Source organism: Balaenoptera musculus, chromosome 7 (genome assembly GCF_009873245.2).
Source record: "Balaenoptera musculus isolate JJ_BM4_2016_0621 chromosome 7, mBalMus1.pri.v3, whole genome shotgun sequence".
NCBI lineage: Eukaryota > Metazoa > Chordata > Mammalia > Artiodactyla > Balaenopteridae > Balaenoptera > Balaenoptera musculus.
Window position 1 is genome coordinate 119,976 of NC_045791.1, and position 15,357 is coordinate 135,332.

Consider the following 15,357-nt stretch of genomic DNA (forward strand, 5'->3'; position numbering starts at 1 on the left):
TAAAATGGTGCAGCCACTTGGAAGACAGTTTGGCAGCTTCTTACAAAACTGAACATGCTCTCACCATACGATCTAGCAACCATTCTCTTTGGTATTTATCCAAATGAATTGAAAACTTATGTCTGCACAGAACAACTTGATTTAGAATTGCCAAAACTTAGAAGCAACCAAGATGTCTTTCAGTAGGAGAATGGATAAACTGTGGCACATCCAGACGGTGGAATATTCTTCAGCTCAAAGAAGAAATGAGCTACCAAGCCATGAAAAGACATGAGAAAAACCTTAAATGTATATTACCAAGTGAAAGAAACCAACCTGAAAAGATTACACACTGCATGATTCCAACTATATGACTTTCTGGAAAAGGCAAAACTATGGCGAGAGTAAAAGGATCAGTGGTTGCCAGGGGTTAGAGGAGAGAGAAGGAAGCATCGGTGGAGCACAGAGGGTTCTCAGGCCAGAGAGACTACTCTGTATGGTGGTATAATTGTGGATACGTGCAATCATACATTTTTCAAAGCCCACTGAATAGGAACACTAAGGGTGACCCCTAATGTAAACTGTGGACTCTGGGTGACGATGGTGTGTAGGTTCATCAGCTGTAACAAAGGTAGCACCTGGTGCAGGATGCTAATGGTGAGGGAGGCTGTGTGTTTGGGTGGGAGGGAGTAGCAGAGAGTATGTGGGAACGCTCTGTACTTTCCGCTCCACTCTGCAGGGAACTGCTCTAAAAAATAAAGTCTATTAAAAAGAAATTCACATCACATAAAATTAACCATTAGCCATTTTAAAGTGTACAATCAGTGGCATTTAGTACATTCACAGTGTTGTGTGACCGGCACCTCTATCCAGTTGTAGACATTTCACCACCACCAAAAGGCAGTTCCTACACAGTTACTCCCCAGCCCTGTCCCCTGAGCCCCTGACAACCACGAATCTAACTTCTGTCTCTATGAATCTGTCTAATCTGGACATCTCATACAAGTAGAATCATATAACACATGGCCTCTTACAACAGACTTCTTTCACTTCACGTTTTTTAAAATTTATCCACGTGGTAGTATGTATCAGTACTTCATTCCTTTTTAAGACTGAATACTGTTCTGTTGTACGTACAGATCACATCTTCTTTACCCATTCATCAGCTGACAGACACTTGGTTTGTTTCCACCTGTTGGCTACTGTAACCCGTGCTGCTAAGACCTTGCCTGTACAAGTCTTTGTCTATCTGGAAAGGATTCTTCTCTTAATGCCACATCCCTCCCTGCCCTTAGATGAGTGAAAGCAAAGCAGATAAGTGAAGGAAGGGAATAGAAATAAAATTAACATGTAAATATCAAATTAATAATATTTACAATCCTGACTAATAATAACAAATATTTAAATTAATATTTAAGAAACACCTGTATTAACATACTTTATCTCATATATCTTTATAATTCTGATGTAGACTTTATCACCTGCGTTTTATAGATCAGTCAAGCGAGACTCGGAAGGTTAAATAATTTGTCCGTGTTCACACAGCCAGTGAGGGTCAGCCAGCAATGGACTCCAAGTTTTCCAGACCCCACGCTGCCTCTCCCATCACACTAGCAGTAGAGGTGAGAGAATGGGTGAGGAGTACACCGCCTTGATAAGTAACTCTCACCAAACGCTTACCTTGGTGGAGTCATCATGCAGAAGCTAATGGTTCAACAACCCTGGCTGTAACCACAAACTCAGAGAACCAAAGACAGGCGATGACGTGGTTTCTCTGGGTGTGTATAGACTGGTCACCAGGGTCACTCCAGGCCCTTCCCCTCAGCTTACTCTCTGAAAGGACGCAGCTGCTCCAGCCCCTACCTGCCCCCAACCCAGTGGACCTGGACGCAACGCACATCCCAGAGTGGGCCCAGGTGTGCACGTACCTGGGGCCGGGTGCCTGGTCCTCTCCTCGGCGAGTCCCTGCAGACACTGGTCCCGCTCTTCCCGCAGCACCTGCAGCACAGCGCACAGCCGAGGGAGGGCTCCCACCTGCAAGCCCAAAGCCAAGAATGCTCGTCACTGCCACGAAGCTGAGTCTAGTACGCAGGGCAGGGCCAGACAATGGAGACTCAAAACGAGGAAGACAAACCAGTGAATATAACAAAAAAAGAGCATTCTCACAGATACAGACAACAAACTAGTGGTTACCAGCAGGGAGAGGGAAGGGGGGCAAGCTAGGGGCAGGGCAGTAAGAGGTACAAACTGCTAGGTATAAAATAAGCTACAAGGATACGTTGTACAACACAGGGAACAGAGCCCATATTTTACAATAACTATAAATGGAGCATAACCTTTAAAAATTGTGAATCCCTAATTGTACACCTATACAGCCTATACAGTATCGTACAGCAACTATACTTCAATAAAAAAGACTTGTAAAAAAAGCAATGTAAACTAGAGACTTTGGTTAACGTATCAATATTAGCTCAACGATTGTAACAAATGCACCACTTTTATGCAAGACATTAGTAATAGGAGACACTGGAGAGGAAGGGTTGAGGGGGTATATGGTCATTCTTTGTACTTTCTGCAGAAATTTTCTGTAAACCTAAATCCTCTCAACAAAATAAATTATATTAATTAAAAAAAAATAAGTGGGAGGAATCAGTTCAGCTAGTTTAAAGACTCGCTGTATAGCTACAGTAATCAAAACAGCATGGTATTAGTAGAAGAATAGGCAACGGTGTTAAAGCGACTGGACAGCTACAGATAACAAAATGAACCTTGAACTAAGACTCATACCTTGTACAAAAATTACCTCAAAATGATCATGGACTTGAGCGCAAAACATTAAACTAAAACTTTTAGAAAAAACATAGAAAATCTTCAAGATGTAGGGCCAGGCAAAGATTTCTTATACTTGATACCAAAAGCACGATCCATAAAAAGAAAAACTGATAAATCAGACTTCACCAAAATTTAAAACTTTTGCTCCAAGAAAAACCATGTTAAGAGGATGAAAAGGCAAGCTACAGATGAGGAGACGATATTTGCAATCTGCAAATTAGAACTAATATCTAGAACAGACAGAGAACATTCAAAACTCAATAGTAAACAAATTAAAAAATCTATTTAGGGACTTCCCTGGTGGCGCAGTGGTTAAGAATCCGCCTGCCAGTACAGGGGAAGCAGGTTCGATCCCTGGTCCAGGAAGATCCCACATACCGCGGAGCAACTAAGCCTATGCGCCACAACTACTGAAGCCTGTGTGCCCTAGAGCCCACAAGCCACAACTACTGAGCCTGTGCTCTGGAGCCTGTGAGCCACAACTACTGAGCCCGTGTGCTGCAGCTACTGAAGCCCGCACACCTAGAGCCTGTGCTCCACAACAAGAGAAGCCACCGCAATGAGAAACCTATGCACCGCAAAGAAGAGTAACCCCTGCTCGCCACAACTAGAGAAAGTCCGCACGCAGCAACGAAGACCCAACACGGCCAAAAAAATAAAATCTATTTAGAACATAGGCAAAATGCATGAAAAGACATTTCAGAAAAGACACACAGATGGCAAATAAGCACATGAAAAGATGTTCAACATTATTAGCTATTAGGTAAATGCAAATTGAAATCGTAATGGGGTATCACTACATGCTTATCAGAATATCTAACATAAAAAATGACGACAATGCTAGCAAGGTTGTGGTGAAACTAGGTCACGGACACATTGCTGGTGGCACTGTAAAATGAGGCAACCACTCTGGAAAACAGGTTGACAGTGTCTTAAGAAAAGCTAAACACGCAACTATCATATGACCCAGCCATTGCACTCTTGGGCATTTACCCTGGAGAAGTGAAAACTTATATTCACAATAAAACCTGTACACTACTATTTGTAGCAGCTTTATTCCTAACAGCCCAAAACTATAACAGTCTAGATGCCTTTCAATGGGTAAATGGTTAAACAAACTATGGTACATCCATACTATGAAATTCTACTCAGCAATTAAAAGGAACAAAGTAGTAATACATGGACCAACTTAAATGAATATCCAGAGAAATATGCTGAATGAAAAAAACCAATCCCAAACGGTTACATACTGTATGATTCCATTTATATAACATTCTTTTTTAAATTTAATTATTTTATATTGGGGTATAGTTGATTTACAACCTTTGTGTTAGTTTCAGGTGTAGAGGAAAGTGATTCAGTTATACGTGCATCCATTCTTTTTCATATTCTTTCCCCATACAGGTTATTACAGAGTACTGAGTAGAGTTCCCTGTGCTGTACAGTAGGTCCTTGTTGGTTATCTATTTTATATAGAGTAGTGTGTATATGTTAATCCCAAACACTTAATTTATCCCTCCACCCCCTTCCCCCTTTGGTAACCATAAGTTTGTACTCTATGTCTGTGAGTCTGTTTTGTAAATACGTTCATTTGTATCATTTTTTTTAGATTCCACATCATTTATATAACATTCTTGAAACAGCAAAATTATATCTATGGAAATGGAGACCCTATTAGTGGTTGTCAGGAGTGAAGGGAGGGTGAGGGTGGGAGGGAGGGAGGTATGACTCTAACAGGGCACCATGAAGGGTCCTCAGGGTTGCAGACTTGTTTTGCATCTTGACTGGATAAACATCAGCATCATAGCGGGTCAGTCAAACCCCAGCTCACTTGCAAACACTAAGAAAGAAGTAAACATGCATTGCTATGTGCCACTGAGTTTTTGTGACTTACACAGCACAGCTGACTGGGTAGGAGTGACGTTTCCCGAAAGTGGGTGGCCATGTGCATTGCTGGAAATGAAGAAAGGGGCGCTGAAGCAAAGAGGGTCTTGAGAGCGATGGAACAAGATGAGGAATGAGGGAACACCTACAATGAGAACCCCTCCAAGAAAAACTTAACTTCCTCTGTGTTTTTCCCTGGGACTATGGAAAAATAAACATCAGAAGACAGTTTAACTTTTTCATTCTACATTTTTCTTAAGTTGTAGTAAAATATACATAATATTTACCATTTTAACCATGGTTTAGTGTACAGAGTTGTACAATGATCACCCCTATCCATCTCCAGGACTTTTCAACTGGCCCAACAGAAACTCTGTACCAATTACACAGTAACTATCCGTTACCCTTCCTGCAGCCCCTGGTAACCTCTATTCTACTTTCTGATTCTAGGCATGTGTCTGTTCTAGGTCCTTCATATAAATGGAGTCATGCAATATCTGCTCTTTTGTGTCTGGCTCATTTCACGTCCACATTGTAGCATCTGTCAGAATTTCATTCCTTTTTAAGGATGAATACTATTCCATTGTATGGACAGGCCGCACTTTGTTCATCCATTCATCGCTGGGTTGTTTCCATCTCTTGGCTACTGTGAATAATGCAGCCAGGAACAGAGGTGTACAAATATCTTTTCGAGTCCCTGCTTTGATTCTTCTGCGTGCATACCCAGAAGCAAAATGTGTGGATCATATGGTAATTCTGTGTTTACTTTTTTAAGAAACCACCACACTGTTTTCCACAGCAGCTGCCCCATTTTACCTTCCCGCCATCAATGCATAGAGTTCTAATTTCTCTACGTCCTCATCAACCTTTGTTATTCTGTGTTAAAAATATCCATCTTAGTGGGTACAAAATGGATCATCCCACATTTCTTTTACCCTTATCCTTCCATTAAAATTGAATAAACTGGGGCTTCCCTGGCGGTCTAGTGGTTAAGACTCCACGCTGCCAATACAGGGGGCCAAAAAAAATTTTTAAAGACAAAAAAGAAAAAAAAAAGATGAAGAAGAGAAACAACTATCCTCTATAGTTCACCCCCTTTAAAAAAAAGTATTAAATATAATTTTACTTAAAATTCACAGAAGAAGAAACAAGTGAAGGTGAAAGTATTGCTAAAATTTATATAACATTTTCCTCAAAACAAGAGCTATTAGTACTGAAAAGTTCCCTTTAAACAGTTTTTAAAAATCAAGTTTGTCTCTTAGGGGAAAACATAGGCAGAACACTCTATGACATAAATCACAGTAAGATCCTTTTTGACCTACTCCTAGAGAAATGGAAATAAAAACAAAAATAAACAAATGGGACCTAATGAAACTCAAAAGCTTTTGCACAGCAAAGGAAACCATAAACAAGACGAAAAGACAACCCTCAGAATGGGAGAAAATATTTGCAAATGAAGCAACTGACAAAGGATTAATCTCCAAAATTTACAAGCAGCTCATGCAGCTCAATATCAAAAAAACAGGGGCTTCCCTGGTGGCGCAGTGGTTGAGAATCTGCCTGCCAATGCAGGGGACACGGGTTCGAGCCCTGGTCTGAGAGGATCCCACATGCCGCGGAGCAACTAGGCCCGTGAGCCACAGCTACTGAGCCTGCGCGTCTGGAGCCTGTGCTCTGCAACGAGAGGCCACGACAGTGAGAGGCCCGCGCACCGCCATGAATAGTGGCCCCCGCTTGCCACAACTAGAGAAAGCCCTCGCACAGAAACGAAGACCCAACACAGCCAAAAATAAATAAATAAATAAACTAACCCCAGTCATTCTCAACTAATTCTTCAAAAAAAAAAAAACAAACAACCCAATCCAAAAATGGGCAGAAGACCTAAACAGACATTTCTCCAAAGAAGATATACAGATTGCCAGCAAACACATGAAAGGATGCTCAACATCACTAATCATTAGAGAAATGCAAATCACAACTACAATGAGATATCATCTCACACCAGTCATAATGGCCATCATCAAAAAATCTACAAACAATAAATGCTGGAGAGGGTGTGGAGAAAAGGGAACCCTCTTGCACTGTTGGTGGGAATGTAAATTGATACAGCCACTATGGAGAACACTATGGAGGTTCCCTAAAAAACTAAAAATAGAGCTGCCATATGACCCAGCAATCCCACTACTGGGCATATACCCTGAGAAAACCATAATTCAAAAAGAGTCATGTACCACAATGTTCATTGCAGCTCTATTTACAATAGCCAGGACATGGAAGCAACCTAAGGGTCCATCAACAGATGAATGGATAAAGAAGATGTGGCACATACATACAATGGAATATTACTCAGCCATAAAAAGAAACGAAATTGAGTTATTTGTAGTGAGGTGGATGGACCCAGAGTCTGTCATACAGAGTGAAGTAAGTCAGAAAGAGAAAAACAAATACAGTATGCTAACACATATATACAGAATCTAAAAAAAAAAAAAGGTCATGAAGAACCTAGGGGCAGGACAGGAATAAAGACGCAGACATAGAGAATGGACTTGAGGACACGGGGAGGGGGAAGGGTAAGCTGGCACAAAGTGAGAGAGTGGCATGGACATATATACACTACCAAATGTGAAATAGATAGCTAGTGGGAAGCAGCCACATGGCACAGGGAGATCAGCTCGGTGCTTTGTGACCACCTAGAGGGGTGGGATCGGGAGGGTGGGAGGGAGATACAAGAGGGAGGAGACATGGGGATATATGTATATGTACAGCTGATTCACTTTGTTATACAGCAGAAACTAACACACCATTGTAATGCAATTATACTCCAATAAAGACGTTAAAAACAAAAAACCAGTCCTATTCGTTTTCCCCCCCCCCCCGAGCCCTCCCTCCCACAGATCTCCTTCCTCTTCCCAACACCGGCCTGTGGTTTTGGGGGCCTCTCCCCGCTCCCCCGGCCAGAGTTCCACTTCCTGGACTCCCTTTTTCTTTACTCTTCTTCCTTGTTTTACAGAAGCATGTTCTCTAGTAACTTCCTAAGAAAGCACACGGAGGAAGTAAATTTTTGAACCTCTGAAGGAGTGAAAAAGCTCTTATTCACTTAATTATGAAATTAATTAATAATTTGGGGATAGAAAAGTCCAACCTGCAGAGAGAGAAAATAACGAGACAGACCCCAACATAAGAGAGGAAAGATGTCAAGAGAGGGTTCTGTGAGCTATTTTGGACTCTTAAATCCGAAAAGGTAAAATCTGGGAGGAGATACAATGAAAACCTGTTGAATTCTGAAGGAGGTGAAGAAACACATCACTTTGCTCATCACACTTTACAATATAATTACTCACCTGCCAACATTGAGACTGGAAAGGAATAGCTTCAAGGGGGAAACAAGAGAAATACTAGTTTATAGCATGAGAAAGAAAAAGAAGGAACTCAATCTTACAACCAGTTCGAAGCACAAAACGTCATCAAACACTTACTGGGCCCCCAGGAAGCCCCGCAATCAAAGGCGAACGGACGCGGGTCCTGCTCCCGCAGCTCACCGGCTCCAAGGAGTCAGAGTGGCCCGAGGCGGGAGCGCTAGGGGAAGGCAGCCGCCAGGTCACGATGGACCACCAGCAGCGGCAGGGGCCCCCGGGAGGCGGCTGCACCCGAGAAGTCATCCCACAGAGCGGAGAGGATGCGGACGGACGTGACAGGGCCGGCGTGGCTCCCATGATGCGTCTGCTCTGGGTGCCTCGACAGCTCCAAGAACAGGGAAAATAAGGAAACGAGATGTAGGCCTGGGAGCTGAGGTGAGAGAAGTTTGGTTGAGCAAGACCGGGTTTGTGACGCGGTAAGACGGCCAAAGAAGCTCACACGGTAAGAGGGAGCAGACCCAGATAGACCAAGGGCCAGAGACAGCCTCGGGGAACAACCCGCACAGGCTGCGAATAATAGCGTAAGAAAGGACCACGCCAGAGGAGGGACCTTGCGCGAGGACGAGCCAGCCACGCGAGAAGGAACCAGCCACGCGAGAGGAGCCAGCCACGCGAGAGGAGCCAGCCACGCGAGAGGAGGAGCCGCGCGAGAGGAGGGGCCTAGCCACTGGAGGGACCATGCGACAGGAGGAAACTCTGGAGAGGCGTGGTGGGAACAGCGAAAGGTAGGAGCCAAGGCGGGGAAAGGGACAGGGTGTCCTGGCACGGAATGCTTCCAAGAGGCTGGGGTCCCACGGGTGTCCTGCCCAGTTTGACCAGGACAGTCTGGGTGTGTGCCTGCTGCCTTGATCTCGTTATTCATTAACGTCCAGCCCCTCTCATCAGTCACATGGTTCCCGGGTAGACCAAAGACCGCACCCTGTCTAATGAATGTGGCAACACAGGCACTGGTGACTGAAGCCCGTGGGTGGCGGGTGGGAGCCAGGGTGCGGCTGGCTGAGAAATGGGCGGAGGTGGAGGCAGGGGTCGTGGACGCTTCTTCTAAGACGACGCTGGCCGTAAGAAGTCAGAGATGGAACTGTGGCCAGAAGGCCCAGAGTGCAGGGGGAGGACCCTGTGCCACCAGGCTTGGGAAGGTTGAGCAGCTGATGGAAAAAGCCAGTCAAGAGGAGGACAGTGAGGACTGGGCTGCCTCTGTGTCGGCTCAGGACACAAGTCACTGAACGTGGTGGGGGCGGGGGTGGGAGCACGGGTGCAGGGATGGCCGTGGGCCGGAGCAGAGCCTCTGTTCTGCCTGGATGTGTTGTGGACAGGATATCTGTGTCCCCCAACGAATACATTGGTGCCCTAACCCCGGGTGTGGCTCTGTTTGGAGACGGGCCCATAAGGAGGTAATTAAGGTCAAATGAGGTCTAAGGGGGTGGGGCCCAGATCTGATAGGTTAGTGTCCTTATGAGAAGAGACACCAGAGGGCTCACTCTCTCTCTGTGCCTGCTCAGAGGAAAAGCCATGTGAGGATAAGGCAATCGTCTGCAAGCCATCTGGAGAGGGAGGGCTCCCCAGAACACAACCATGCTGGCCCTAGATCTGGGACTTCCAGCCTCCAGAACTATGAGAAGATAAACGTCCACTGTTTAAGGCCCGCAGTCTGTGGTGCTCTGTTATATGGCAGCCCTTGTGAAGGAAGGGCAGGAGGAAGGGCACAGGAGGGTACCATTCAGACATATCTGTGAGGGCAAGATGTTGCTCAGAGGAAGTTCTTTCCCTGACTCTCAGGAAATGGGAGATAGACCCGGTCTGCTGAAAATGAAAGAGGAGGTGGTGAGGTCAGAAATCTGAGAAGACACCAGGGGGAGCCTCTGGGAGCCAAGGTAAAGGGAACTGATGCGGGGCACGCAGGGATTCTGGAGAAGTCTGGAAAACTCAGGAATCCTGGCAGCACGACGGGCAGGACATGATGCACCGGGGAGGTCCCTTCCCCAGAGGCCCCTTGGACTCTGTTAGACACGGCCTGTTGAAACTGGGTGGGTCCCAGGAGATCCCTGTTTTCTCGTGTCCTCTCGAATGCTGGGCAGCCCTCTGTTTGTCATGTAAGCAAGCAGATAGGATCTGAGTGTTGTGGGGCTTGCCTTGGGCTGCAGGTTGTTCCAGAGCCCGAGCCAAGGTCAGTGGTGAGAAACCTCAGCTTGCTAAGGGCAGGGGTGCAGGCACCAAACCAGGGGCCACTGCAGGGGCTGCTCTGTGGGCAGAGCTCCAATCCTGGTTATTAAGTCTGCACTTTCAACAAGGGGTGCCAGGAAGAAAGCTCTGCCCATCCCTGGCATGCGGGGAATACTGGGGACGGGACAGAGGGAGGGGAACTCTATAGCATCTCCTTAAGGGGGTGCCAAAGCCTGGAGGACTCCCCTAAACAGTGTGGGAAGCGCACCTCCTGCTGGACTTCGTGACCCCAAGCTCATCTCTGGCCCCTCAATAAAATGCTGTGTGTAATCCAGTATTTTGTTTATGTTTTACGAAGTGATTAGATTAAACTGAAGTTAGTGTCATTTTGCGGTTTGGGAGAGAATTTCACGACAGCGCCTTGGGCACCAGAAACCAGAGCGGCCTCTCTTTGGGAGCAGACGCACATACTGGCTACGAACAGCTGGGTTTGGGTCCTCACGCCACCGTGTCCAGCTGGGTGACCTTGACCAATGGCTTCACCTCTCTCTGAGCCTCTGTTTCATGTGCACAGCGAGGATACTGATTGTTGGTGTGAGAAGTAAATCAGACAGTGCCAGAAGGACTGAACAGAGTACCTGGTGTGAAGTAAATGCTCAGTAAGAGAAGCCTTCACCATCTTCACCATCATCGTCATCAGTCACGTTAATTTAGGGACAGTAAACACTCAAAAAGAAACCCACAAATACTTCCTCAGAATATTGTCCAAAATTCCCAGTGACTTTCCTCTAAGAGGCTGCAGGAGCCAGATCCTCCTGTGACCTTTGCAGGCCTTCCTAAAACTCTGCTCACCCAGCTGCCGCAGAGCTCGTCAGCCTCTGGGTCCAGATGCAGCCCAGAGAGGGGTGGGGACCACCATGTGTGCCAGACCCCATCCTTGGAGTTTCTGTGTTTCTGAGCCGTCAACTGAGAAGGAATGAAGCGGGGGGGGGGGGGGGGCGGTAGTGGGAAGGGAGCGTGGAGAAGCCCAAGGAACCCGTGCCCTGCAGAAGTCTTCTTGTCTGGAAATGGCTCTCCATCGGGTACACCTGCTTCTGTCCTCCGGCTCAGATTCCCTGTCACCAACCCCACTACCCTGAATCCAACATCCAGTGACACCTATTGTGAATCCTGTTCACGCATTTCTGCTGAAACATAACATTTAAGACAGTGGTTCTCAACCAGGGCAGTTTTGCCCTGCCTGCTCCCCGAGGACATCTGGCAATGTCTGGAGACACTTTGTGTTGGAACGACTTGGAGAGGTGGTACTGGCTTCTGGTGGCTAGAGTCCGGGGACGCTGCTGGACAGCGCACAGGGCACAAGACAGCACCGCCTTCGTCCCACCCCCTGTCTCCACCCCCTGGTTCCCTCCCGTGCCAGGGGAGGGCCTAGCTCTCTTCCCAGCACCCCTTGTGAAAAGCCCAGGTTTAATATCCAGAATTACCGCGTCAAAGTTAAGAAACCCTGCTTGAAGGAAAAAGCAGCCCTGCACCCCGCTTAACTCAGGTTCTCGGATGGGCAGCTTGCCAGATGCCCTGGATTAAAAAGCCCTCCCCTGAGTGACTCCTCCTCCTTTCCTGACACATTTAAGTACAGTTTTGTAAGCAACGATTGCTTTCAAGATGTCATGCTTCACTACCTGTTGCTATATGAAACTGTCCCAGCTGAGGACAGCCACTATGGATAGCACCATCATTTCATTCACTCGCTCATGCATTCATTCAGCCCACACACACTCTAACTCCCCCTTACGCTGGGACAGGCTCTAGGGACACAGGATGAGCGAGACCAAGTCTCAAGGCTCAAGCTCGAAATGAACATATTGGGGAGGACAGATGTGCTGGTAAATAATGACAATAGTGTTCCAGGTAGAAGTCCTCATGAGAGACACGGGTGGGGACAGGCGAGCTGTGGCCAGGGTTTCCTACCCAGGTCTCAGAAAACTGCCCCATCAGCCATCAGCACTTGTTAGTCCACTGGCAAGGGACCCTCCCAACATCACCCTGTATGGAAAGGCGGGGGAGGGGACAGTAATAAGCATTTGGCCTTAGTGACTGCCCCCCGCAGTTAGAAAGATGCCTATGATTTCCCTCAAGAGGGAGCACGAAATGAATAAAGAATTGTTTGAATGCCCTTCAATTTCAAAATCGAATGTCTGACGCCTCAAACAAACAGGAAAAAAAAAGCAGGGTTTCATAGGCTGGGAAATACTCCAACCGAGGTAGGTCAGTTCCACTCCTATTTGTTGAAGGAGTTCTCTACCAAGAAGTGTGAACCTCAGGTCTGGATAAGCCCATAAAATCACCAGAGAACCAAGACTTACACACAGGAATCCACCTCGAAGAACACAAAGCGGTACAGGAGTGGATGAAAATGCACGTGAAGACAAGGGGCGTCCCGGACAGAGCTCTGGGCTCCAGTCTCAGCGCTGCCACAAACCAGCTGATGTGGAGCAGGTCCCTGCTCTCTGGGGGTCTCAGTTTGCTCCCCTGTAAAAGGAGGTAACTGGACCAGGGCATAATAAGCATCCTTCCAAGGCACACAGAAGACTTGAACCAAGGGGAGGCTCTCCTTTCCCCTCTGTTTATTCCTGAGATAACACCGGGGTCCCCTTGAGATTAAAATGTAGTTTGAACCTCAGTCCTGAAGCCCAGCTACCTGTCGATTTCTTCTGATAACCGCAGAGTTACTGCAGATACTTAAAAAGGAGGCTGGGAGGATCACCAAGAGGGAGCGGCTGCCTCCCAGTCCTGGGCACCGAATAACAACACACCTGGAGGCTGCACCGGGCTTCGAACTGTCCCCACCGTCTCAGGTGGCGTTTCCCCAAAGTGGGAGCTCAGACTAACGAGCGGGTGCTGTTGCCCTAGCACCTTCCAACTCCAGCCCTAGGACAAGAGGCTCCAAGTTACAAGCGAGCTGGGAACAGAGCCCCAAAGCCCACCCTGGATGCCACAGAGCCGCCCCTCCTGCGTGCCAACACTCCCGTCAGCTCGGGAAGCAGGTCATTCTTGCAGTCAAACAGGACAGGACTATAGGAAGGCGAGGTCACTGGACGCCAGGAAGGACTTGCCCAGGACAGAGACTGCAAACTCAGAATTAGGTTCCCAAGTGCTTTCCCTGGGAAGTTTCTTGCGACAGAGGCCCCGGGGGCCAGTTTGGAGGGCTGGTGGGAAAGAGTGGTTCTGGAATCTGTGCGCCCACTTCCCAACCCCCCACCCTCGCTTCCAGCCAGCCAGTCTGGGTGCAGCCACTCTCCCATTCACAAATCCCACAGGGAGAGGCCCGGATTCCCTGGAGTTTCTGAGAAAGAAAGAAAAACACGCCACCCACTCTGCTGCCTTCTCTTTTCTCGGCCAGCTCCTCCCTGGGCCTGGTTTGGGGAGACCAGCTGCTCCCAGGAGTCCCCAGACACACAGACACTGGGGAGCCAAACCCACAGGAGAGGCGCGGGGGAGAGCTGCAGACCCGGTCCCATCACGGAACCAGCAGCGGCTGCGGCCAAAGCTTTCGGAGGTCTTCCCATCCGCAGCCCGGTGTGTGTGCAAATGTCAAGGCTTTGGAGCAGACGGATTGGGTTCCAGTTGTCTTTTCTCGGGGCAAGATTTTTGGTCTTTCCAAGTCTCGCTTTCCTTGTCCGCAAAGTGAGGGTGAAAACATCAACCTCGAAAGGCGATGATGAGTTTTCACGGCAATAAACGCAGGCAAAGCGCCCGGCACACAAAACGCACGGCCAGGGGCGGCTCCAGAGCCCCGCCTAGGAGGGCCCCGGAGGCGCAGCCGGGGGGAAGGGGTGGGCTGGAGGGCAACGGGGTTATCTCGGCGCTGCCTGCGCCCGCGCTCACGCCGATGGTGTTTTGGAGGAGCGGGCCCTCCGGAGAGGAGCGGAGAGAGATCGTAGCTGTGGGGGACGCATGCGGAGGAAGGGCTCCCACTCCCCAGCGGAAGATCTGGGGGCCCCCATCCCCCCACCCCGCGCGGGACCCGCGGAGGCGCGCGTACTCACGGCGTGCGCGGCGCAGGCGAGCAGCAGCAGCGGCGGCAGGAGGGCGCGCATGGTGCCGCGTGCGCTCCCTGGGCGCCCCGACGGCCGCCGGCCCGCGCGCACCGCCCGTTCCGGGCTCAGCGCTCCCCGCCTCCTCTCGGACCCTGGCCGGCCGCCGCGCCCCGGGGAGCCATGGCCCCACCCGGGACTTCGCCTCTTCGGACCAGGTGGCCGCGAGCCACGCCGCCCGGCCGGTTGATAAGGACGCGGCGCGGCGTGCGCTCCTCCGCCCACCGCGGCTGGCTGAGGGCCCGCGCGGAGGTCGGCGGCGGAAGAGGCAGAAGGAGGGCGCGGCCGCAGTGGCTCCCACGGGCTCGGCCTGCCCCGCCGCCACACCCCCACGGACGGAAAGGGCCCTCCCCAAAGCCCGGGTCAGCCCCGCCGCCGCCGCGCAGCGTGCGCCGCCTTTTAGAGCCTCTGTTCTCCGGAACAACACGTCTAATAAAACCCACCTACCTTCCGGTGAAAGAAGGTGGGGCGAGTGCCCTGTGACACAGCGGGCGCTTGGGAAATCGCTATGGCATCTATTCTGGGGGGGCAGCTACTCTATTTCCGATTTTCACTTTATTTTTCTTTCTGATTAGTTACACACGCTCATTCCAGAAAGTTGCACACCCATCACACTGAGAAGCCTTTGATGATCAGGTGAGACGGAGGAAGGCCATCCGGTGTACCCAGGCGTTTGGGGCTGTGCTGGGGGCTTTGTGCTTCCTGGTGTCCCTGGGAGGCTATTTCAGCATCAGGCAGGTGTGCCCGGCAGCCGCTCATCCTGAGTCTGAGGCCTCAGATGTCCTGGAGGCTGGCTTTTAGCCTCTCGGTACAAGGCATCTTCAAATGGCTTCTGTAGACCCAAGTTTTTCTTTTTCTGCCCTGGTGCCCATTCCCTTTCCTCGTGTCTCTCCTATCTAGATCTTTCTCTCAGGCACTTAAAGTCCGTCAGCTCATTGAATTCCCCCCTCCCCCCACCCGCTCCCGAACACGTGGAGGTGAGGCGAGCTCTG

At 49.1% G+C, this 15,357-nt stretch overlaps 1 protein-coding gene across 2 annotated transcripts in view; it reads right to left on the minus strand.

Annotated features, from left to right (window-relative positions):
* SCTR (secretin receptor) overlaps positions 1–14,569 on the minus strand; it is a 64,558-nt gene extending 49,989 nt beyond the window's left edge. The window contains exons 1-2 of one of the 2 annotated variants that reach the window (XM_036856958.1): positions 14,318–14,383; positions 1,908–2,013 (exon numbers count right to left, since the gene is read on the minus strand). In XM_036856958.1, coding sequence (XP_036712853.1) covers positions 1,908–2,013; positions 14,318–14,368 — 157 coding nt within the window. In that variant the 5' untranslated portion in view covers positions 14,369–14,383. Of the gene's footprint in view, positions 1–1,907; positions 2,014–14,317 lie in introns of both variants that reach the window. The other variant, XM_036856957.1, reaches the window with a different exon arrangement.
* Between the last annotated feature and the right edge of the window lie 788 nt (positions 14,570–15,357).